The sequence below is a fragment of the Myxine glutinosa genome, chromosome 3, assembly GCF_964187855.1.
Source record: "Myxine glutinosa chromosome 3, kmMyxGlut1.1, whole genome shotgun sequence".
NCBI classification, from domain to species: domain Eukaryota; kingdom Metazoa; phylum Chordata; class Myxini; order Myxiniformes; family Myxinidae; genus Myxine; species Myxine glutinosa.
This window is the reverse complement of record NC_136263.1, coordinates 186,851,896-186,877,898: the sequence shown is the minus strand read 5'-3', so window position 1 is coordinate 186,877,898 and position 26,003 is coordinate 186,851,896. Positions and strand designations below refer to the sequence as shown.

At 46.6% G+C, this 26,003-nt stretch overlaps 1 protein-coding gene across 2 annotated transcripts in view; it reads left to right on the top strand.

The window, feature by feature from the left end:
• The window catches only part of LOC137422978 (uncharacterized), a 244,669-nt gene that overhangs the window by 69,258 nt on the left and 149,408 nt on the right, over nucleotides 1-26,003 (top strand). For both annotated transcript variants that reach the window (XM_078774865.1, XM_078774864.1), the window contains exon 2: nucleotides 16,841-16,978. In XM_078774865.1, coding sequence (XP_078630991.1) covers nucleotides 16,841-16,978 — 138 coding nt within the window. The remainder of the gene's footprint in view (nucleotides 1-16,840; nucleotides 16,979-26,003) is intronic.

The window sequence follows — 26,003 nt, the reverse complement described above, 5'->3', positions numbered from 1 at the left end:
ACCCGATTCCACTCGAACGTTGGCCAAATCGCGCTATGCTAAATCAATTAAGGAAAGGACACAACGGCTGGGTTAAATGACACGACACCAGGGGTACAGTTCTCAAGACCTCCGGAGGAGGTTATAATATTTGTATGCAGAACGTTTAGATTACACTGACAAGAGGTACAGCATAGGAAGGTGGGCACTTAAACACGGTCTTATATTAGCCCCGACAGACCACAGATAAACGGGACAAGACTGACTCACACAGGGATTGATGGCAAGGAAGGGCAGGTAGTCGATGGATAGCACAAGGTGCACCTTGGCTCAGGGACAGGATAAAGCGCGGTCCAAAAGATGCAGGGAGGTCTCTCAGCGCTCGGAGGTGGCGACTTCTCTCTCCAAGCTGGGGGCGCATCTGACGTCACCTCCGGTAAGTGGCTGCGTATATCCAGCGGGGAGTGACACGCCCTCGGCTCGTTAGCTCCGCCCCAGATGGAATCGGCCCGCCGCTTCTGATTGGGTGCGGGGGGGTTACCGGGCTCCGCCCTTGACGAGGAGCTGACAGTCAGCCCCTTCATGGTAACCCCGTCGGAGCACATGGGCAATGGCGGCTAACCAAGCCGGAGTGAGGACGTCCACTCCCCGCACCGCCGCCGCGCCGCCCCCGCTGTGGTTGTAGTTGTTGTTGTAGTTGCATGAGATGATGGGAGGATGCGGAGATGAGGTTGTGGGGAGGTATTGGGAGGTCCTAAACTCACTACTGGTGCCATACAATCACATTCTGGTGCAACGAAGAGTCAGAATTAATGGAAACGAGTCCTTAACTGACATAGACTAAGAATAACTAGCAAGATGTCCTATAGTTGTCTACGTGAGATGCGGTGAACCTGGGCACGACATTTAATGGGGGAAAAAGGGGAAGGTCGGTTCTACAGAGTGTTGTTTACAGACAATGGGACTAGGGAATGGGGGATTGGGGATAGTTGGGGAGTATTGGGGAAATAGGGGAATATTTACAAGCGGATATGGATGGAGGCCAAATCCCATATCCGCAACATTGCACCCTTCTCTACCTCGGGGCGTCCCGACCCGATAAATTTTTACCTACTTTAGTGTGGCACTCAGATGAAGTTACCTTTACAATTAACTCTACCCTGAGTGCGACAGTTTTACAGATATTCACAAATGAGTAAATATGTCCCCCTGCGACGTTGCACCCTTCTCCTCACAGAAACACACCCACAGAATAACCGAATCGCGGAAAGAATTCTCAAACTAAACATACAGCCGGTAGGGAGCATTATTTACACAAGACTACGCTGATATTTACACTACGATCCAGGACCTGTTTTTGGAGGAACACATGCAGATGTTATGCATAGAGAGAGCACGCATGCCAGCATCGATACACCAACCCACGAGTGCTCTGTGGCCCTACGGCCTTTAATAATGTGCAGAGCACCCCTTCCAAGCACCAAAAGCACCACCCCATCATGTACAGTCAGCACCATCCGGTGCACCAATAAAGCGTTCATAAATCACCGGTGGTGTCGCAGCCGGCCTATGTTCTGCCGCTGGTCTTGCCTTCATGTGGTGCACTTGGCCTTCTTGCTTCTTTCAAAAATAAAGAAAGGCGCCAACCGCGTCCATTTCTGTATTGTGGCCGTCAGGGGCCAACTATTAGTGGTTCACCTGTATGGCATAGGTGCCACGTTGACCCATAGGTCCATCCACGGGTGGTGCTTGCCCGCAAGAGAACTGCGGTCCATGGTGGGCGGCCACAAAAATTGCGGTCCATATGGTGTATCGATCCCGGCAGCAAGCAGCGAAAGTGCAGGCCCACAACTGCGGAGCCAGCACCTCTCTCTCCTCTCTCTCTGCCCCAAAGCCAGATCCTCGGAGGTGGGAGACAAAAGAAGCAGACAAGTGAGTAAGGTGGTAAGGGCGCAAAAGTGCACGCAATACAAGGTAATGCACACTGGGGGCACATGGGAACCAGGTGAGACAGGTACGTTCCTACCGTACGCCCCTCCCCCCACCAGGTAACCTACATTGCCCCTCCCTTACCCCTTACTGTATCCACAAAACACAACACTACCCATAAACCTCTACTTTACAAATCAACAAACGTCCCTACTGTCTTCCCCGTTCCTCCCATAAACCAAATTCGTCTTCTCTCCCTCCTAACCAATCAAATTTGCCATTTTCAACTCTCATCAAAATTTGCCATCTCCAACTCAACATCATAATTTGCCATCACCAATTCATCATCAGTCCCTCCTAGGGAGGGAGAGATGGAATCACCCCAATGTCTCATCCACGTCGTGATGCGTCTCACCAATCCAACCAGCAATTCTTATTTCCTGCACACAGAACAAAGAAAACACAGGTGTGGGAGTCATCATCATCACCTCAGGTAAGTGGCTGCGTATGGTGCGACAGGTTCATCAATCCTAACTATTTCCTAAATGACTTTAACAACTTTACATTACCCGGGGTCTTTCTCCTGCCAAACCATTGGCCCTCTTACACTATGGGTTCTAAAAACCAATTCCCATTGACCAAACTGTGGTGCTTTTCAATTTGGGGTCTCACTCCCCCGATTCATCTCCCGGTGCCCTCGCACAATTTCTGGGCCGCGACGTGTAGCTCTCCCAGCAGGGCTACCCACCTGCACACCTCCACCACTGTAGTTGCCTCCGAGCTTACCTGCTCCTTACCCTAACCTAACTACCTGGGGAAGGCCCTCTGGCGCTCTCCCCACTCGGTGCCCTCTCTGGCACTGGGCTACCCGGGTCCGTCCTCCGGATCCTCGGGCCCCATCCACAACTCTACCGGCTCCCAGAGCCCACCTGCGGCCTCACCTGGCCGACATCCTCACAGTGGTGGAGTGCCCAACCAACTACACACACTAACAGGCTACACGCCCAGCCATTTCCACAACACTAATGCACCCATCCACAATACCATTCTGCAACCGCACCACAAATGCCAATATCCAACCACAATTTACCTATACCCTCTACCTAATACTTACACTACCCGCCCCGGGTACTCGTGAAAGGGGTCCACTCTTCCCCCATCCACACCTTCGCACCATGCACACCACTCCGTACCACTTACTCCAACTCTCTCCACACCACTCATTCTCTGCTCCATATATTCCACACACCTGTACTTGCACACCTGTGCTCTCACACCTGGTGCCACCTGCACCCTTCTCTCCCCAAGCGCATTCGCGCTGATCCACAACACTCACTACTCATCCACTGCTCCACACACCTGTCCAGTTCTCACACAGCATCATCTCATCTAACTACTCCCCTCTGAAACTTGCGCTTCCCAGTCGTCCCTTTAAACTATTGCGCTCCCATGTCATTATCATCCATACTAATCTACCTGCGTCCCCACTACAGGTATCAGTCACTAACTAATCTTAACTTTACCTAATGTCATCTTCGCTAGATCCCTACACACAATATAACCTAACCCACCCGGGCTAGTTTCCACTGCCATACACCCCATAAGCTATTGCTCCTTTGCCCCCCATGGGAAGGGTGGCAGGGATGCCACCCTTACCCACCGGGCCCATCGCTCACTACCAATTTTGCACATCAAATTTCAACAAATCAAAAATTTGCCAATCACTGCCCATCATCTGCCAATCATTACTGCCAATCCTTTGCCAATCATCAAATTTTGTTTTTTTCTAATTTTGGGTCCAAAACACTCACCTCATCACACAGTCTACTCACTAATGCCTCTCGGTGCGCCAATTCCTGTCCAAAGCCCGGCTTCGTAAAGCCGAGCAATGAATGCGGGTTGTTTGGTGCCAGCGGCTGGATACGTCCCGCATTCGGGGCAGGGACGGGGGCTTACCCGGCCCGAGATCCCACGCACCACCTCGGCGTGGAGCCATCCAATGTCCCGATCTCGACCTGCCGGCACGTCTCAACAGAAAGTGGTCGCCATGACGACCCTTCCTATCGAGCTGCCCGCTCCGCCTAGTGGAGCCCGGACGCGGCCGTTCCACGCGAGGCCCAGCGTGGATCGCGCACGGCGGTCCTTTCGAACCCGCCGTGGCTCGGATCCCCGCTGGTTCTCGCGGCACGCGAAGCCCGGCACGCACCGAGGGCACGCGAAGCCCGGCACGCACCGAGGGCCCGCTTCGGCTAAAAGTCGACCTAACCTCTAACCCGGTTCCCGTCGATGCTTCACCTGGATGCTTACATGCATACGCTACCCCTTTCTTGCTCATACATCCAGCCGTTTCTATGCTCCTCGTCGTACCTTTCCTTACACACCCAGGTACACTCATTCCACTCACAGACTTGGTCACACACCTGACCACCGAACACTTTGGCACACATTCGTTGGTCGCACACCTCACCAACACACCTCTTCGCGCCCCCTCCTCGGTCACCTCCTCTGTGACAATCACAGGTGTGCTCTCACTCGCACACCCAACCACGTGCCTCACTACCAATTCCAGCGTGCATTCCCACTCACGCTCTACCATTCCAGGTGTGCTTCCTTTCTCACCTGTCACAACCAACTCACGCTCCGTGCTACTCTCACTACTCTCACCTCTACTCTTGACAACACACTCACCCTTACTCCCGACAGCGCACTCTTTCCTCATGCACCTGTCCGTTACACACCTTTCTCGCGCACACTCTTGCGCACACTCTCCCGTCACACCCTCTGTAACACTCACCACAGGCGTGCATTCTTCCTTGCCTTTGACAGCGCACTCGTTCCCCATGCACCTGTCCGTCACACACCTTTCTCGCGCACACTCTTGCGCACACTCTCCCGTCACACCCTCTGTAACACTTACCACACCGCGCTTCCATGTGCTCCCTCGCACACGCGCTACGACCGACTCACTCTCGCCAGCACCCTCACTCCTTGGCACGCACTTTTTCCTCACACACCCCAGAGTCAGACTTTCTCGCACACCTCCTTTTTCGCACACCAGACCTGTCGCACACTTCACCAACGGCCTCTCACGAACACCCGGGTCCATCTCGACCCCCAAGCTTCTTAAATCCCCTGGCGCATCATACGCACGACCATATTGGTCACCACTTACACCGGGTCCTCTTCCTCTTCGCTTCTCCTCCATCACCTGCGAATCCCTCTTCCGGTTAATGAGCACATCATCACGATCCAAACACAGACTTTGGACCAATTCTTTTATCTCCTCTTTTATCTCTTTCTTATCCTCTCTCCGTCGCTTCTTAATTTCGCTCACCCCTTCTTCCACTTCTTCTAATTTCTGCTTCACCTCTTTTATGTCCCAGTACGTCTCCTCAAGCTCATCCTCTAAGGCTACCTTGACCGTTTCCATGTGCGTCCTCACCTGCCGGTCCTTCGTCTCCATTACCTCTATCACCTCGTCCAACCTCGTTGTCAGTCCCTCACGTACCATCTGACATTCCCTCTTCGTCGCTACCAAGTCATTTTTTAGGTCATTATGTGTCGCTTTTAACCCTCCTATTACCGCTGTGTTCTTCTTTACCTGGTCCGTTAGTTCTTTTTGTCCCTCTGTCAGTTGTTCTACTTCCTGCGTCAGGTCCTCTATGCCCCCTTGCAATTTTACAGTCCCCTTTTTCACCTTCTTCTCCATGCGCTCCTTACAGTGCCTCACCTCCTCGCGCACTCCTCCGACCTCCTCACTCACACCTCTTCTGATCTCCTCTCCCATCACTTGCATCTCCTGCCCAGATGCCACCCTCATCTGCTCCATTTCCTCCCTGTGAGCATCCAGTTTGGTTTCTACCCCCATTCTGACCCCCTCTATCTGCTGCCCCATTTGTTTAACTTCCCTTTCCGCTTGGTCCCTCATGTCCCTCAATTTGCCTTCCATCCTGTTTTCTAACCCCTCTAACCCCTTTTGCATCCCTTCCATTTGATTCTCTTGAGCGGCCATTCTGTTTTCTACCCCCATTAACCCATTCTTTACCTCTTTTATCCCATTGTCTAACGCCTCACCGGTACCCCTCGCTTCGTCCCTCATTGCCCCCATTTGGCCCTCTAATCGCTCACTATCAGCCCTCATTCCGTCCCTCATTACCCCCATACTGTTTTTCAAACCTCCAATTTGGTCTCCCATTTGTTCCATAAGGGCCCTCATTTGCAGGAGGAAAAGGTTCGAATCCACCAGCGGCGCTACCACGGTCGCGGGCGCGGTCGCCGTGGCCATGTGCGAGGCGCCATTTTGTGCGTCTGTTACCCTCACTGCTTCGCGCTCCTCATATAATAATAATAATAATAATTCATTTATTTTGTATAGCGCTTTTCCAGAAGCCCAAAGGCGCTTTGACAGAGTGGAAAACATAATGCATAACAATACATGAAAACAACAATTGCAAAAAGACAAGAATCAAGAAAACAAACAGCAGCGATATACGGCATATATATAAGACAAGAATCAAAAAGACAAGACAAGAATCAATAGGGAAATATTTAAAGCAAAAGGAGGGAGAAGGAGAAGAGATAGTCAGGGGTTAAATGCTGTGGGTTGAATGTTGAATGCAGCGTTGAACAGGTGGGTCTTTAGTGATGTTTTGAATGTGGTGAGTGAGGAGGAGTCTCTGATGGTGTGAGGTAGTGAGTTCCAGAGGGTGGGAGCAGCGATGGAGAAGGCCCTGTCCCCCCAGGATCTGAATTTGGTCCGGATGGAGGGGGTCAGGAGGTTGGTACCAGCAGAGCGGAGGTTGCGGGTGGGAGTGTGTCTGGAGAGGAGGTCAGCCAGGTAGGATGGGGCCAGGTTATGGAGGGCTTTGTATGTCAAGAGGAGGATTTTGTACTGGATTCTCTGGGGGATGGGGAGCCAGTGAAGCTTGTAAAGGACGGGGGTGATGTGGTCACGGGTCCGGGAATGAGTGAGTAGACGGGCAGCGGAGTTCTGAATGTATTGGAGTTTATTGGTGATTTTTGAGGGTGAACCATAGAGGAGGCTATTGCAGTAGTCCAGACGGGAGGTGATGAAGGCGTGGATGAGGGTTTCTGCAGCCGTGGAGGAGAGGGATGAGCGGAGACGGGCAATGTTTTTCAGGTGAAAGAAGGCTGACTTTGTGATCTGTTTAGTGTATTTGTCGAAGGAAAGGGTTTGGTCAAAGATGACGCCAAGATTCCGGATGTGAGGGGAGGTGGATACTGGGATACCGTCGATGTTGAGGGCAAAGTTATGGGTGGATTTTGTGAGCGTTTTTGGGCCAATGATGATTATTTCAGATTTATCACAGTTAAGCTTGAGGAAGTTGATTTGAAGCCAGGATTTTATTTCAGTGATGCAGTTTGTCAGGATAGAGTGGGTGTCGGTGGAGACGGACTTGGTGGAGATGAAAAGCTGGATGTCATCGGCGAAGCAGTGGAATTGGAGACCATGACGGTGGATTAAGTGACCGAGCGGGGACAGGTAAAGGATGAAGAGGAGGGGGCCAAGAACTGAACCTTGGGGGACACCTTGGGGGAGGGGAGCAGTGGGGGATTTGCAGTTATTGATGGAGATGAACTGGCATCTGTCAGAGAGGTATGATTTAATCCAAGAGAGGGCAGTGCCGGTGACGTTAAAGGTGGATTCAAGTCGGGTGAGGAGGATAGTGTGATCGATGGTGTCAAAGGCAGCGCTGAGGTCGAGGAGGACGAGAATGTTGAGGTTGCCAGCGTCAGAGGAGAGGAGAAGGTCGTTGGTGATTTTGAGGAGAGCAGTTTCAGTACTGTGGTTGGAGCGGAATCCGGATTGGAATGTTTCATACAAGTTATTGGCAGAGAGATGATGTTTGAGTTGAGTGGCTACAGCGCGTTCCAAAACTTTTGACAGAAAGGGTAGGTTGGAGATGGGTCTGAAGTTGTTTAGGGTGTCAGGGTTTAGACCAGGTTTTTTTAGAATGGGGGTAACAGCAGCAATTTTGAGGGAAGGTGGGACGATGCCTGTAGACAGGGAGGAGTTTATTGTTGCAATGATAAGTGGAGAGAGAGCAGGGAGGGAGGCTTTGACAAAGCTGGAGGGGATGGGGTCAAGAGTGCAGGTGGCAGTTTTCATTCCTATGAGGAGTTCAGAGAGGTCAGTAGGAGAGATTGGGGAGAACCGAGACAGGGGATGGCAGGACAAGGGGGGGCAGGTGGTTGGAGGGGGAGCGGGTGCGGCGGTGGTCAAGCTGTTGTAGATGTTGTCAATTTTGCGTTGGAAGAAAGAGAGGAAGGAGATGCAGTTGTCTACTGTGAATGACTGGGTGGTGGTGTTCAGGGGGCGGAGGAGTTTGTTTATTGTCGAGAAGAGTGCTTTTGGGTTTCCGGAGCCAGAGTGGATAATTTGAGAGTAGTAGGCAGAGCGGGCGCGGGAGAGGGCATCTTTGTAGTGTTGTATGTGGTCCTTGTAGGCTTGGGAGTGAACTGTGAGACCCGTTTTATTGCGGAGTCTTTCAAGTTGGCGAGCACGAGTTTTCATCAGGTGGAGTTCAGGGGTAAACCAGGGAGCAGAATGGGTGAAAGAAACTGTTTTGGTTTTTACAGGCGCAAGCTGGTCAAGGCAGGAGGAGAGAGTGTGGTTGTAGTAGTCAGTGAGGTCGGAAGGGGTGTGGAGGTCAATGAAGGGAGAAGTGGACATTTTTTCAGAGAGGGTGGATGAGAATGAGGTAGGTGAAAGAGCGTTTAGCTTACGGAAGTTGATTGTGCGATAATGCCTTGGTGTTGGGGCGGGGATGTTGATGGTCAGAGTGATGGCTAAGTGGTCAGAGAGGGTGAGGTCGGAGCCATAGAGATGGTGCAAATTTAATCCAGTGGAGCAGACAAGGTCCAAAATGTGACCACGGATATGGGTAGGAAAGTCGACATGTTGAGTGAGGTTAAAGCAGGTGAGTAAATCAGTGAAGTCAGTGGTTATTGTGGAGTCAGTGGAGTCCATGTGGATATTGAAATCACCAAGGAGGAGGATTGAGGGGGAGAGGGAACATAGCTGGGTCAGAAAGTAGGAGAAGTCAGACAGGAATGATGGGTGTGGTTTGGGAGGGCGGTAGACGACAGCCATGACTGACTGCGTGTGACCAGAGAGTTTTAAAGCCAGGTGTTCAAATGATGGAGCAGATGAGATGGAGATGAGGTTGGTCTTGATGTCTTGACGGTGGATAACGGCAATTCCACCACCTCGGCCCTCCGAGCGTGGTTTATTGACGTAGGAATATCCATTGGGTGTGGTGAGGTTGAGTGTGTAGTAGTCCAGAGGTTGTTGCCAGGTTTCGGTGAGACAGAGAAAGTCCAGTTTGTTATCCAGGATGTATTCGTTCAGGATGAGGCATTTATTGTTGAGGGACCGGGTGTTGAACAGGGTGAGCTTGATGTTGTTTTGAACAGCAGGGATGAATTCAGGTGATTTAGCCAGGGTTCGTAGGCAGGAGGTGCGATCGTGTGCGTTGCTGTGACCAGGTGCGCTGGGACGAAGAGTGAGAGTGCGCTGAGCCGACCAGAGGACGGGGATGGAGTGACCTGATTGCAAATAAACAAACTTGCGACCGGAGCCACGGTGAATGTACCTGGGTCGTCGGAGGAGTCCATTTGATTTGATGGCAGAGATGCATGATGGGGTGGAGCGGGTATTGAGCAGAAGAAGCCTTGCGGCGGAGTACTTCAGAGCCATGCCAGGCAGGAGCGAAGGGACGAGTACGAGGCCAAGGTCGAGGAGGCAAAGCGGCAAACGCAGCGGCAAACGACTGCAGCCGCTAATCAAGACCACAGCGGCAAACAAGGCCACAAGGCCACCGGCAAACAAGGCCACGGCCACAATCAACGGGAGCGGGCCTTTCGAATTCCGTATTCCGTACCATCAAAAGCAGATTCCGTTATCCAGCCGGAGAACACGCGGCACGTGCGGGTGTGAAAAGGCAGGACAGGTGTGAGATGTCAGGTCAGAAAGGTAGAAGCAGACCCTGTACATCCATCCAGTCGGAGAAGCGGCGAATATGCAACGCCAGCGTCCTCTCGCAACCGAACCCGGAAGTAAAAGCAACCGAACTCATGTCCCTCAATTTGGTCCTGGATCGACCCTGCCTCACTCTCCTCTACCGGAACCCAGCCGTCTTGGTCTGCCATAGCGCGACTTTCAAAATTCGGGTTTTTATTTTTATTTTTTGTAAAACACAATCAAATTTCGCCGTTATAATTTCGAGCACGTGAAACGCGCTCCGGATCGAATCCCACTTCCCGACACCAAATGTTACAGACGCGGTTTTGGATGTTAGTTTACCGAGCGGTTTGGTATGACCGCGTCTGCACAGTTTACCCGATTCCACTCGAACGTTGGCCAAATCGCGCTATGCTAAATCAATTAAGGAAAGGACACAACGGCTGGGTTAAATGACACGACACCAGGGGTACAGTTCTCAAGACCTCCGGAGGAGGTTATAATATTTGTATGCAGAACGTTTAGATTACACTGACAAGAGGTACAGCATAGGAAGGTGGGCACTTAAACACGGTCTTATATTAGCCCCGACAGACCACAGATAAACGGGACAAGACTGACTCACACAGGGATTGATGGCAAGGAAGGGCAGGTAGTCGATGGATAGCACAAGGTGCACCTTGGCTCAGGGACAGGATAAAGCGCGGTCCAAAAGATGCAGGGAGGTCTCTCAGCGCTCGGAGGTGGCGACTTCTCTCTCCAAGCTGGGGGCGCATCTGACGTCACCTCCGGTAAGTGGCTGCGTATATCCAGCGGGGAGTGACACGCCCTCGGCTCGTTAGCTCCGCCCCAGATGGAATCGGCCCGCCGCTTCTGATTGGGTGCGGGGGGGTTACCGGGCTCCGCCCTTGACGAGGAGCTGACAGTCAGCCCCTTCGTGGTAACCCCGTCGGAGCACATGGGCAATGGCGGCTAACCAAGCCGGAGTGAGGACGTCCACTCCCCGCACCGCCGCCGCGCCGCCCCCGCTGTGGTTGTAGTTGTTGTTGTAGTTGCATGAGATGATGGGAGGATGCGGAGATGAGGTTGTGGGGAGGTATTGGGAGGTCCTAAACTCACTACTGGTGCCATACAATCACATTCTGGTGCAACGAAGAGTCAGAATTAATGGAAACGAGTCCTTAACTGACATAGACTAAGAATAACTAGCAAGATGTCCTATAGTTGTCTACGTGAGATGCGGTGAACCTGGGCACGACATTTAATGGGGGAAAAAGGGGAAGGTCGGTTCTACAGAGTGTTGTTTACAGACAATGGGACTAGGGAATGGGGGATTGGGGATAGTTGGGGAGTATTGGGGAAATAGGGGAATATTTACAAGCGGATATGGATGGAGGCCAAATCCCATATCCGCAACAATATATACATATATACATATATACATATATACATATATACATATATACATATATACATACATACATCAAGTTCAAAACACACCTGGTCACAAGTGTGCCGCACTGACCGGGTCCTCAGTCGAGGTCCTCAGCATCATCCCGTTTCGGCCCTTCAACCTCTACGTTCAGCTAAGGTGGGCCAGCAGGGGCACATACACATCCACATGCAGCAACTACACATGGATGCGTACGTACCCCCACCCCCAGCCAGTGCGAATGCAGACTACAACAACAACAACACCTCCGCATCCAGAATCCACAGCATCAAACAAACATGGTGGAACACTCAAACACCCACCTTTATACCCTTCACCACTCACCAACAAAACACACCAGATCATTCATACACACACATACACACACACACACACACACACAACACCAACCAACCAACCACCTACCCTTACAACATACACCACTAAACATACAAAAAAACACTCATGCAAAAATTAATTCATGCAAAAACACACACCCTCACCCACTCACTCATATACACAAAATAAGAAATAATAGTAACCTATTTTTTTTTTTTTTAAACCACACACAACCAACCGACACCGTTCGTGTCTCCATAAACTTCCTCCATATCCAAAATGAGCCTTTCAAGGCAACCTGGTCCACCTTGTCACACATCCTCCTTCTTTCTGTCCCACACACTCCCAGCCTAGCAAGAAATGCAGAAAAGGAATTGCCAATATACCCTCTACACCCCACCTCAAATGGCTGACACGAAACTCACCAACCCTTCTCCGGCACTCTGCCTCCAGCTCACTGTACTTTCCTCTCTTCCTCTCGTGCACTTCCTCCATGTTCTCTTCCCAAGGTACCGACAATTCCCCGAAGATGACCTGTCTTGTTGCACCTGACCAAATGACAGTCAGGCCACAACCTTGTCACACAGATCTCCTCTGCGAATACCAATTGTGGCTTTAGGTCTGCTACCACCTGCCAATCACAAGCATCTGACAGCCCTCTTGCTTTCCACCTCCTCCTCTTTCCACCTCTTACCACTTGGCCCTCTTTGACAAACCACACCTCTCCCCCATCAGACTCCTTCTCCACTCTTCTTTCTCTCGACCTCAGCACCTCTTGTTGCACCATCTGCACCACCACCGCCAGCACCTGATCATGTCGCCACCTGTATTGTCCTGCTGCCAATGCTACTGAACATGCACTCAGTGCATGCTGCACCGTTCCCACACCTCCACACAAATAACATCTCTCCTCCTGCAACAACCCCCACAATCTCAAGTTTACTGGTGACGGAAGCACATCATACGTTGCCCGCAACAGGAAATTCAACAATATTGGCTCCATCCTTCAAATCTCTTGCCACTTCAATATCCTCATCCGCACACCTTCCCACTTCGTCCAAGCACCTTGCTGTGCCTGACCGACTGCTTTCACCTATCTCCCCTCCTCTTCCTTTCTTCTCACCTCCTTCTCAACCATCTTCCTCCTCTCTTTCACACATGCCTTTCCCCATCGCTCATACTTCATCCACCCCAAGCCATGCTTCCCATGCTGTACCATCCCCATGACCTCCTGTTGCAACCGCTCCTCCATCTCGTCCACCTCTGCTCTTGCATTCCACTTCCGACTTCCCTTCTTCTCTGGGAGAGCATTCTTTACCACTGCATCACTTGAATCCCGCAACATCATGAACTCCCGCACCCTCACCACCTTAAACTCCTCTGTTAATGATGTCAAGGGAAACTGGAGTTTTCCACCCTGACCATCAAAGGCAATGTTCGTCAAACAGCGTGGCACTCCCAACCACCTCCTCACAAACCTGCTCACCACAACACCACTATATATATATATTTTTTTTTTTTTTTTTTTTTTTAATGCCTCTTCCGACGAAGTTGCCGGAGGCATTATGTTTTCAGGTTGTCTGTCAGTCCATGATAGGTTTTCGTTACCGTGAGAATGGCTGAAGGGATCTTAGTCAAACTTGGTGCAGGTATGTATAATGAAGTAAAGATTAACTGATTAGATGTTGGGGTCACGAGGTCAAAGGTCCGAGGTCATGTTAGGTAAAAATCCTGTTACCGCGATAACTTGTGAACCAGTGATGGGATTCTGACCAAATTTGGCACACTTATGTAGAATGATGTAATGATGAACTGATTAGATTTTGGGTTTAAGAGGTCAAAGGTCAAAGTCTGTAATCGTTCTATAACTTGAGAATGGTTGAAGTGATCCAATTAAAATTTGACATGGGTATGTATAATGATGTAAAGATTAACTGATTCGATTTTGGGAGCAGAGTTCAAAGGTGAAAGTCCGTGGTCGGTCTATAACTGAGACAGGCTGAAGTCATCTAATTTAAACTTGGTACAGGTATGTATTGTGATGTAAAAATTAACTGACTAGATTAGGGGTCAAGAGGTCAAAGGTCAGAGGTCATGTCAGGTGAAAATGTGATAACTTGAGAACAGATGAATGGATTTAAATCAAACTTGGTACAAGTATTATATTGACTAGAATATAAGACCCATCGCTTCGCTGACAGAATTACCAATCTTTGCTGTGATGGCTAATCTTTCGGGGAAGAAATAAAAAGGATTCCTGGGAATCTCCGTGCATGGATAACCAACGTCACGTGTTGGCATTTGCAGTTTTGACACGCGTGTCCCATGTACCCATAAAAAAAACATTTTTTTTTTGGATCACAAACACTCCCGGGAGATACCCGAATCCACTGTAGTTGAATTTATTGTAATCCGTTAATCCGTTCTATAGTTATAATATGACAAATAAACAAACAAACAGACATGGCTCCTTTTATAATATATTATGGATAGATGTAAAAATGTGGGCGGAGGCATATCGGTCGAAGAGTGTCATTCTAGTTGAGCAGTGAAGCTACTTCAATATTCGGCTATGTTCTAAAGGGTAATTCTAATGGATGGTAAAGGGTAACTATAAAGTGTTCTAAAGGGTTTCATTAGTTTCTTGGCTTTATCCATTTCATATCAAAAAATGCCAAACTGAACCACTTCCCTCAGACATGGATGCGATATATATTTATATATTTTATTACTACTTTTTAAAATATATATATTTTTTCTCTTGTGACTGTTTTTAGAGAATGTCTCTCTTCTCTTTCTCATCTCCCAAAAGGAAAGAATGCTTCCTTTTTGTGCAAATATTTCTCTGCAGCGTTTTTGTGGACAATTATTATTTTACTGTAAATCAAGTCAGCAGGGTCTTTGTCATTTGTTTCACCAAGCGATTCAAACCTGTTTCCAACTTCAATCTTGTAAGAATTTTTGATGTATTTGTCTCAAAGCTTTCTCCAGTCGTAGCATATATACCCTTTTGCCATTGCATTTTTACCCTGCGCTCACGAAGCGAAAAGCAGGGTTAGGCAATCGGTACGTACGTGTGGCGTGTCTGCATTTTTAAAATTCATTTTCTTTGCAACCATTGCTCCAATTGACATGAAATTTGTACAATAGGAGTGCCTCCTCCTGTAGAATATTTTAATGGTAATTATGACATCATAGGTAATATGTTAGTGGCGCCATCTTGGAAAAACCGAAAAACGTTACACCTCTATATCTCTGAAACCGCTCCATGGAAAAAATTGAAACATGGCTCATTTTCAAGTACTCCCCACCGGGAATAAGATATGTTAATGATGATGTCATCGGTGCCTTGGTTATGACGTCATGATTCGACAAGTACAAGGCTTGATCCGATCAGTATGAATATTTTTTTTCTCTGCAACTGTTGATCTGATGGACACGAAATTTTCACCATTGGAGCACCTCCTCCTGTAGAATATTTTAATGGTAATTATGATATAATAGGTCATGTGGTATTGGCGCCATCTTGGAAAAACCGAAAAACGTTGCACCTTTATCTCCAAAACCGCTCCATGGAAAAATTGAAGCGTGGCTCATTCAAAAGAACTCCGCCTGGGGAATAAGTGTTGTTGACGATGACTCAATTGGTGCCTTAATTATGATGCCATAATTGGACAGGGGTAATGCTTACTCATCAGTTTGAAATTTATTGAGCATGATCTCTGCAGCAATTTTATTAGAGAATATAAATTTATGATGTCATCGCTCATGTGGTCTGGCAGCCATATTGGTTCAAAAAACAAACAAAACAAAAACCTTCAAAAACAGAAGAGTGGACTGCACAGGGTAAGTATGAATATGAATACCATCTAGCTTTTATTAGCATGCAAACTCAGGAGGTGAATCTATTCTGACCCTATTCTGTGATATGAACTTATTTGAAAGAATGTTATATGCTATGCAGTTTAACATGCTATTTTTTCATTTCTTGTTGACATTTCTTGTTGAAGTAAATGTAGTAAATTTTGTTGTTACAGCCCTCATTTAAAAAGGATTAAATTGAGATTTTTGGTTACCGATCTCCACATAATACCCCATAATGTCAAAGTGGAAATTTATTTTATAATTTTTCAAAAATAATTAAAAATGAAATGCAGAAATATATAATTTACATAAGTATTCAACCTGACTAATTGATTTCTAATAATGATTTTTGACAGAATAATAAGAGAGAGAATTGCTTTGCAATAAATGTACCCTGCTAAGTTTCAGTTCAATATGTTAAAGTGTAAGGGGGAAAAGTCTGGAAAACTGACCCATGTGTAATACATGATGTTTTCTCAGTCCAAAAAGTCTAACTCCATGGAAAATTGCCCTTTAATCTCCTGCATCATGAAAATCGGCACTGTATGATCTATTTGTTGCTTTCATAATTTTAAGCTACTACATCGTGAAGATCGGCACCATAAGATGCGCACTGGGGCACTTCTGGTGGCTTCACTCCTGCTAAAATAAATAGCTTTGGAAAGGACCATTTATTGTGCATTGCACCTCTGGATTTATTACAACACCACTGTGTTCATGCTCCCCCACCTTTAATCCTCTCCGTCTGTTCTGTGGAAATTACACGGCCTGATTTACTGATGTCAATTACTCGGTTTTTTTGCATGCAAGTGATCTGCTTCTGGGCTACCAAGATATTTTATATTCTGACTTGATATTTCGATACACATTGCATTGCATTTCCCTGGGCAATACTGGTCACTTTGGCTAGTATGTGATATTTTCAAAGTTCAAAAAGGGCATAACTGAAAAATTGGCGAAATGCCTCAAAACTGAAACGTGTTCTGTACCTTGTCATAATAAAGCCATGTACCAAGTTTCAGTTGAATATCTTAAAGGGTATGGAAAAACGCAGAAAACCACAGGTGGGATGGCTGGCTGGATGGATGGATGGATGGATGGATGGACAGACGGAGAGAAAACCTATAGTCCCCTCTCGGTAGGAGACTAATAAGCAAGCAAGTTAATCCCACCTACAGGTTTGGCTCTTTGTAACAGCACTGCTAAAATCTTCAGAATTATTGCATTTGTTTGTTTACATCATTAACATTGGCCACGATTAAATTATATATCTACAATGTGTAACTATTTTTGTTTCTATTCCCTTTCCAAAGTTTTCCATGAAATGTACACCGTTGGTGAAGAGACACCCAGAAGCAATCGATTATATGCAACTGAAATGGAGCAAAACCAACCTGGAATACAAGTCCTCTGTCGAGTGTCGCAACCGACTTCGTCGCAGTATACAAAAGGTAATCTTATGTAATTTTATATTTTTTGTTCAGATTCACCTTTTATTACCTCCGCCACTGAAGATGGACGGATGGTATGCTTTCACCGTTGTCTGCCTCTGAGCAGGATATCTCAAACATTTATCGATGAATTTAGATGAAACTTGGTAGGCAGGTTGTGTTTTTGACAAGGACTAACTGTTTCAATTTTGATGAAGATCTGGCTGTGAGAATTTTTAATAAATTGTAAATGATTCTTCACCATTGTGAGATTGTTCTGAAAACGATACATAACATGATGTTTCAAAGAGTTGTGGACAGATTCAGACAGAACTTGGTGGATGAGTTGGGTAGGTTACAAGAACAAGCCGATTAGGTCTTTGTTCAGGTCCGGATGCATTCAGCTTATCAGTGGGATACTGTTCAGCCTGGCGGAGATATGTGCTCTACCAAGTGCTGTTCTCTTTTATGTTGTGCTTTTGTTTCATTCTTACTTTATTATATTTGTTTACAATATCTTCACCAGATATGTAGTCGTGGCCAAAAATATTGGCACCCTTGCACTTTTTTCAAATAACTCAAAATTTTCTCGAAAAATAAGTTGAAATTGATGAAAGAATTTAGTCTCCACAATTCTTTATTTCACTGTTAATATTACAGAAGCATTGTTTTTGATTCAGTACTTAATATATCCTTTTAAATCAGAAAATAAAAATAAATGGTATTGACAAAATTATTGACACCCAAGGCTTAATATTTGGTAGCACAGCCTTTGGACAAAATAACTGCAGTCAAGCTCTTCCTATAGCAATGAATGACCTTCTTGCACCATTGTGAGAGTTTTGCACTGGCAGTTTTGCCCACTCTTCTTGTGCAAACTACTCCAGTTCTCCCAGATTTGAAGGGTGCCTTCTCCCAACTGCTGTTTTCAGACCTCTCCACAGGTATTCAATGGGATTTAGATCTGCACTCATTGCTGGCCACTTCAGAACAGTCCAGTGTTTTGTCTTGAACCATTCTCTTGCGTCCACATCCAGGGAGGTGAGCTACAGTGCCATGGGCCTTAAACTTCCTGATGGCATTGTGTACGGTGGGCACAGGAACATCAAGGTCTCTGGAGATGGACTTGTAGCCCTGAGATTGTCCATGCTTGGCTACAATCTTGTGTCTGACCTCCTCAGACAATTCTCTGGTTTTCCTTCTTTTCTCCATGCTCATTGCGGTACACACAGTGACACAAAACAGCAGAGTGACGCCTCCTTTTCTCGATTCAACCTGGTTGAATGAGTGATTTTTATATTGCAGGCACTTGGAACTCACCACAGGTGCGTTCAATTACAAAGTAAAGGAGAATCACCTGCTTGAAATCTAAATATTTCTAACAACTTCTGTAAGATGCCAATAATATTGTCTGGGCCATTTTAGGATTTCTGTGTGGAACAATAAGATTTTGTGATTTTTTTTTTGTTTGTTTTTGTTTTTGTTCCACTGCAAACCAAAGAAATATACATGTGGATACCAAAAGATTTTTTAATTTCAACAATTTTCTGGAAGAAATGGTGCATTATTTGAAAAAATGGCAAGGGTGCCAATGTTTTTGTCCACGACTGTATATTTTAATATATTGTACTTGATAATTTCTTTCTATGTGTACCACTCATGGCAAATGCTTTCCATATTTTATTATTATTTTACTTATTAGTATGTGGGTTATAAGCTAGTGAAACTGCCTACAATTCTGGAATATTTGGAAACGGCATGCATGTTCCTGGTTTATTTCTGTTGTGACAAGATTATAATTGTACAAAAAAGCATAGCACCTGGTGCTTTGGATTTCTGCTTTTTAATGGTTCATGTATTGAAGAGCGTGTGTCACGTACTTGCATGATCATGGAAGTCACGTCAAGTCCGACGAAGACTGTTGGGTTATTACGTCCTGTGGCGTGCAAGAGAATGTGCAGCGAGGCCAGCCGAAGTTGCACAGGTTTCCTGCACGTGTCACACTGGAATTGGTCGATGCCACTTGTTCCAGATTCTTTCTCCTCAATTGGGTCTAATGGATATGCTCACTTCTCACCTCCTCAAATTTTTGACACCTTTGGTGACAATTTTTCTCTGAGATGAGCGATCTGCGGTTTGGTGTTCCCACTTAGCCGGGTCGATATCACAGCTTTTTAATGTAGCGTGTAGACAATCATTGTAGTGCTTTCTCGGTTTCCCAATGCCACGTTTGCCCACGACCAGTTCCCCATAAAATAACTGTTTCGGGATCCTTAAGTCGCTCATTGGTGGCCAGCTGATTGCATTTGTTGTATTTTAGCATGGTGGCCAGCCCATTGCAGTCATCGTTTTTTGATGATGCTCTCCACCGATACACAGCCAGATTTAATTAGAATCTCCACATTGGAAACTCTTTCCTTCCACGTTATTTGCAGGATTTTCAGTAAACATCATTGATGTGTGGCTTCCAGCTGACAAATTGTGGTGACCATAGATTGTCTAACACTCAGCACCATTCAGCAATGTACTCAGAACCTCAGCTCTATAGACCGCTATTTTACGAGGTGTGTTCAAAAAGTATGCCACCTTAATTTGTCGTGCGTAAACAAATGAAGCTAGGGAGGCGTTGATTGGTGCATGTATGTAGGCGATCCTAATGCGCACGCGTGAATTTTTTCCCACCTGCAGAAGCTGTCATTCGACGGCAGACCGCCGATGAGTGAGGAAGTGTAAGTGAGCGCCATCGGATTTTCGTTTTTGACAAAATGACGGAAAAACTTGAACAACGCTACTGCATCAAATTTTGTGTAAAGCTTGGCGATTCCCAAGTGGAAACGATCCGCAAGATTCAACAGGCCTTCGGGGACGAAGCAATGAGCACCACACAGATAAAGGAGTGGTACAACCGCTTCAAAGATGGCCGCACATCAGTGGAGAGTGAAGCACGTTCGGGTAGGCCCTCAACATCCCGAAATGAGATCGTCATTGACCAATTGAGGACCCTGGTGATGCAGGATCGTCGAATCACGATCAGAGAACTTGCAGACGAGGTGGGCGTCGGCATTGGATCCGTTCATTCCATTATGAAGGAGGATTTGGGCTTCAGGAGAATCTCAGCGAAGTTCGTACCAAAGCTGCTAACGATTGAGCAGAAGCAACTCCGTTTGGAGATCGCACAGGACATGCTGGAGACTGTGAACAGCGATCCCAGCTTCCTCAACACAGTGATCACTGGCGATGAGTCCTGGGTTTATGGGTACGACCCAGAAACCAAGTTGCAGTCATCACAATGGAAGCATCCAACATCCCCGAGGCCAAAAAAAGCAAGGCAGGTCCGCAGCAATGTCAAAGTCATGCTGACCGTTTTCTTCGACTCCAGTGGCGTGGTTCATCACGAGTACGCACCACACGGCACAACCATCACCAAGGAGTATTACCAAGAGGTTCTGCGTCACCTTCGTGACGCTGTGCGACGCAAACGGCCGGACCTGTGGGCAGCGGGCAATTGGCAGCTCCATCACGATAACGCACCCGCCCATTCTTCACATTTGATAGAGTTTCTTGGCCAAACACAACACACCTGTGCTTCGTCAGGCTCCCTACTCTCCCAACATGGCTCCGTGTGACTTCTGGCTTTTCTCCAAGCTGAAAATGCCCTTGAAAGGGACCAGATTTCAGTCCAGAGAAGACATCATGCGGAATGCGACGGACCAGCTGCGCGCCATCCCAAAAGAGGCGTTCCAGCGCTGCTTCCGACAGTGGCAGAACCGTTGGGAGAAGTGTGTGGCAGCCCAAGGGGACTACTTTGAAGGAGATTAGTGTAAGTTTGTTGTATCTGGATACGAGTATTTTTTATGAACAAAGGTCGGATACTTTTTGAACACACCTCGTAGTAATAATTTTAATGTTGTGACTGTTCCAGACTCGGTGGTATGGACGGCCAAAGGATGTACTAGCCTTTGTTATACGAATGGAGATTTCCTGATCCAATCACCCAAAACACTCCCTGGAGTTAGCATCGGTGTTCTTCAGTTGTTTACCGTCCACGAAGATACATGGCTCAACATTCTCCGAACTAGGTGTGGGCTGACATAACCTCAGTCTTTTTGATGCTAATAGTGAGTCCGAAGTGTTTCGCTGCAGTATAAAAACTGTCCACGAGTGACTGAAGCTGATCCTCACTGTAGGCAAATATGCCATAGTCGACTTTGATTGGTGGACTTTGATACATATATATATATATATATATATATATATATATATATATATATATATATATATGGATGGATGGATGGATGGATGGATGGATGGATGGATGGATAGATAGATAGATAGATAGATAGATATATATATTTTTTTTTTGTACGAAGCCTTAAGATATCGCAAATACCGCCATATGTTCAAAATATAATGCAAATTACATTGCCGCAATTGCGCAAGGCCTCATTTAGCATCACCGTGAAGAACAAAATGACAGAATTGGGGCAATCACACAGCCCTGCTTCACAACAGTCATTATAGGGAATCGTTTGGAGAACTGCCCATCTGCACACATGCCCATACATGCCATCGTGTAGCTGCTCCAGTACATTACCAAATTTGTCTGGGACTTGCTGATTTTCCAAAGGGATTCTTGACACGGTGTTGCAAGCTTTTGTTGGGTCAATAAATAGTGTATCGACCGACATTTTGTTTGATACATTTTTCTTGAAGCTGCCTGGTGGCGAACACCATGTCAATAGTCTCACGTTTATTTCTAAAGCCACATTGTGATTCAGACACTGTTTTTGTTGAGAGGCCACAAGGTGACACCATCACATTGGTCAATGGTCAAAATATTGGCTGTGATGGCTAACAGGGAGATGCCACGGTGGTTTCCACAATTAGACCCATTTCCTTTACGTTTGTAGATGGTAACAATTAGCATGTCATTCAGTTGATTCGAACATCCTCATTTTGTCACATTTGCCTGAATAATTCATACAGCCCATCCAATAGTGTTTGACCTCCATGCTTAAAGACTTTCGCTGGGATGCCATCTTGTTACCTCTTATCGTTTTTTCCATCCCCTGTTTGTCCGCCTGTCTATTTTATCCCTCCGCCCTGCTGTTGGCGTTTCCCCTTTCTTCTGCTGTTCCCTTTTCGTTGTCCTGCTTTGTTCTTTGCCGCTTGGTGAGCGATCTACAATAAACTTGGTAACTGAACACATGCCAGACCTCTTTTGACCATATTGATGAACTTGTTGCTCAGGTGAGAGGGTGAGGAAGTTTAAGGGAAAGGGGTAGATTTTAACACGACACATGGCAGCAAAAACTCAGGTTGGTAGTAATCGAAAGTAGGTTTTATTTTAATTGCAGTATTTATTTTGCCCAAATGTGGTTAAATAAAAACGCTTTATTCAGTCGGTGACTAGGCGGAAGAAGGTGTGGAAGAATTCACAATACGGTTCAAATAATAAATTTATTAATTCAGAGTCGATACACTAAAACATGCATCCATGGAGAGGCCGTAACACACTGAAAGCATGAAACTTCTTCTGGATGGGTGCCTTGGTTATTGCCTTATATACACAATTGGATATAAGTGGGTTCAGTGATGAGAAACAGCTCTGGCTAGTCATGAACAATGGTGCAGTTACAGGGGTGAGATAAGGTTAAACAAAATTAAATAGGACTTTGGTAGTAAAGGCCAGAAATCCAGTGGGCTTGGATGTGAACATTCACTCCTATGTGTTGCCAGGCAGATACAAAGTGTTAATGCGTCACAAAGGTGGTCTGCACTGCCATAATACTTATTTAATTAAAGTTGCCAGTTGAATAAGAATGTTATGTGCAAACAAAGTTTGGAAAGCCAGGGAGATTTACTGCTTGCCCACTGTGGAGGAGGTGGGGTGGGGGGGGGGGGGGGGGGGGGGGAAGAGATGAGTGAAACACTTACTCAAGGTCAAAACACGATAACACACAGGTGGAGAATTAAAACGGATTTAGCAGTCTCTACATGCATTTTCGTACGTAGCATTAGAAATACTAGGGCATGCCCGTACTATATATATATCTAAAATTATATCCCCCCCCTCTATTTACATGAAATGGTTTGGTCCATTCGCAAAGCCAAAGCGAACGGCTTGCGAGTACGGTGACAATCCCCCCCCTCTATTTACATGAAATGGTTTGGTCCAAAGCGAACGGCTTGCGAGTACGGTGACAATCCCCCCCCCTCTATTTACATGAAATGGTTTGGTCCAAAGCGAACGGCTTGCGAGTACGGTGACAATCCCCCCCCTCTATTTACATGAAATGGTTTGGTCCAAAGCGAACGGCTTGCGGAGTTTGGTAAAGAAATCGCCATAGCTCGGTAACTACTTGTCCGATTAATATGAAACCTTGAAAAGGCACATCCTCGGGTCCCCAGCAATATACCTGGCAAGTTTCAAGTATATCGGACCCGTGGTTGTCGAGAAACAGCGGTCACAGACAAACACACAAACACACAAACACACAGACACACAGACACACAGAGATTACTGGAATTATAGATAGATAAATGGAACTAATAGTATTTCATAATTAAAAACGTCCATCCATAAATGACAATTCATTATTGAGCATTTATTAATATACTAGCCGAATGCACCCGGCGTTGCCCTGGTTCTTTTTGAACGAATTTACTCCTATAATTCAGCTTTTACTCGCAGCTGTAGAAGATCGACTACTATAATTCAGCTCAGCTTTTAATTGCGAAATGGGCCCAACCCGGCTGAGGTGGCCTTGACCGGCCTCACCACCTAGCCTATAACCTTCCTGGGGCCTGTCCCGACATTTTTTGTTTTAGAGGTTTCCTCCTATCTTTCACCGTTCAGGAGATTAGCACGTGCAGACAAACAAACAAACAAACAAAAACATTCTTTTATATATATATATAGATAGATGAATGAATGAATGAATGATCGTTTTAAGGCCATTTTCCCCGCTAGAGCAGGGGTTAGCCTTGCGGGCCCCATGACAATCATGGTTCCCTGTTTGAGGCAATGTTTTTATGGCCGGATGCCCTTCCTGACGCCAACCCTTGGTCATGCTCTTACGATGCGCAGGGATACGGTGTACACACCGTGATCATTCATCCCAGCAAGCTGGTACTCAATTTGCCGACCTCGGAAGGATGAACAGGCTGAGTCAACCCCCCTGTCATTAATTCAACGATTGACCGGGATTCGAACCCAGCATCCTAGGATCCCAAGCCGGCACCCTAACCGCTAAGCCAACACCAGGGATAAAGGGATACAAGGGATACATGACTCATGTATGCGGATAATCAGCTTTTCGCTCTTTAGGCTATGACTATCAATCTTCCCGAGGAAGGTGTCTGCTTATGGTTACAGGAGGCACGCCCGATGACCCAAATATGGGTACTGAGGTATAATTTTTTTTGCAGATCTTCAAAATCAATTTTGCATAGATTATCAATTTCCTTGTTGATGTGCAGTACATCATGGACAGGTACTGTTTGGGAATCATTACAGAAGTGACTTTTGTAATACAGGCCGAAAAGAAAGCTGCTCTACATTTTATCAGTATTACTACAACTATTTTATTCGCTAATCCTACAAATATCTATCTCAATATTCCAGCTGCCCAACTCCCAAAAACCCCTTCTCGCCAGGCCATTATTTCATCACTTGCAGACTCCGACCCGTAATTATCATACATCTACCTATCCTGGTGTTGGGCTAGCGGCTAGGGTGCCAGCTTAGGATCCTAGGATCCTGGGTTCGAATCCCGGTCGATCGCTGAATTAACGCCAGGGGGGTTGACTCAGCCTGTCATCCTTCCGAGGTCGGCAAATTGAGTACCAGTTCACTGGTAATTCCCTGTTTGTCGTAAAAAGGCGACAAAAAGGGTTGGCGTCAGGAAGGGCATCCGGCCGTAAAACATTGCTTCAAAAAGGGGACCAAAAAACAACAACCACGGTACCCAAAAAAGGCCAACCCCCGCTTTGCGGGGAAAAATGGCCTCTAAAGGTGGTTTTTTACCTAGCACAAGTTCCTCTATTGGGGGGTCCAACCTGGCCCGACTTCCATGATTATTGCCCATTCCCAAGCTTCATAATTTACAACACACTGGCTGTTGCACCAAACAACATGACAAAACAGGGCAAACACCAATTTAACCAAACAAAACAATTTGCCAATACTTTATAAATTTCACAATTTACGACATGCAGACTGTTACACATATACACAAAACTATTTTGTCCAACATTTAAAACATCCGAAACCGCTATAACCCATCCTCTATACTTCTGGGAATGCCATTCCCATGCAAGAGCATACTCGGACGTTATACTGTCTCTCTGTGCCTCTGAGGATTTTAACGTCATGCAAGGGCACAGTAGGACATTACACTGTGCGCACAGAGGGGAAGTTCACTCCTGGATACCCGCTTCTCAACAACATTCGAATCTCCAACACTCGAGACCTCCAGCTAGTTGGATTTTAACCCAGTGCAATCCAGCTGGCACTCTTAATATTCGAATGCATCAGCACTCTAGATCTGTCTGGGGACTCTGGGTTCCCTGTCTGGGAATTCCCCTTTTCCAAACCTTCGCAAAGGCAACAGGATTCTAACCTGCTTTCTTTGCCCTTATAAATGTTTCAACTCTGAACACTTAGAATCATGTTGTCCGGTAGGTCGGAGACGGGCATATGACCTGCAGTGAGAGCAGACACGGAAAATAGGGGATTTATCTTTGTTCCAGCTGGCTGTCCTTGTTAGCGTCACCCAGCCGCAGCCCTTTTAAGTCTCCCTTCTCTCCTCATGGGTTTGTGATCCTGCCGACTACGCCAATAACTGGCTACTGTGGTTGCATCTGCATTTCTACACAGATATTCCTCAACCCATTTGGAGAAAATATCAACTACAACTAGTATATATTCGTATCTACAGCATGGTCTCATTTGAACAAAATCCACTTGTATATGTACGAAAGGGCCCATTGGAGGTGGGTGTTCCACAACAGTAGTCCTTGGGCCTTTCCCTGGGTTATGCTC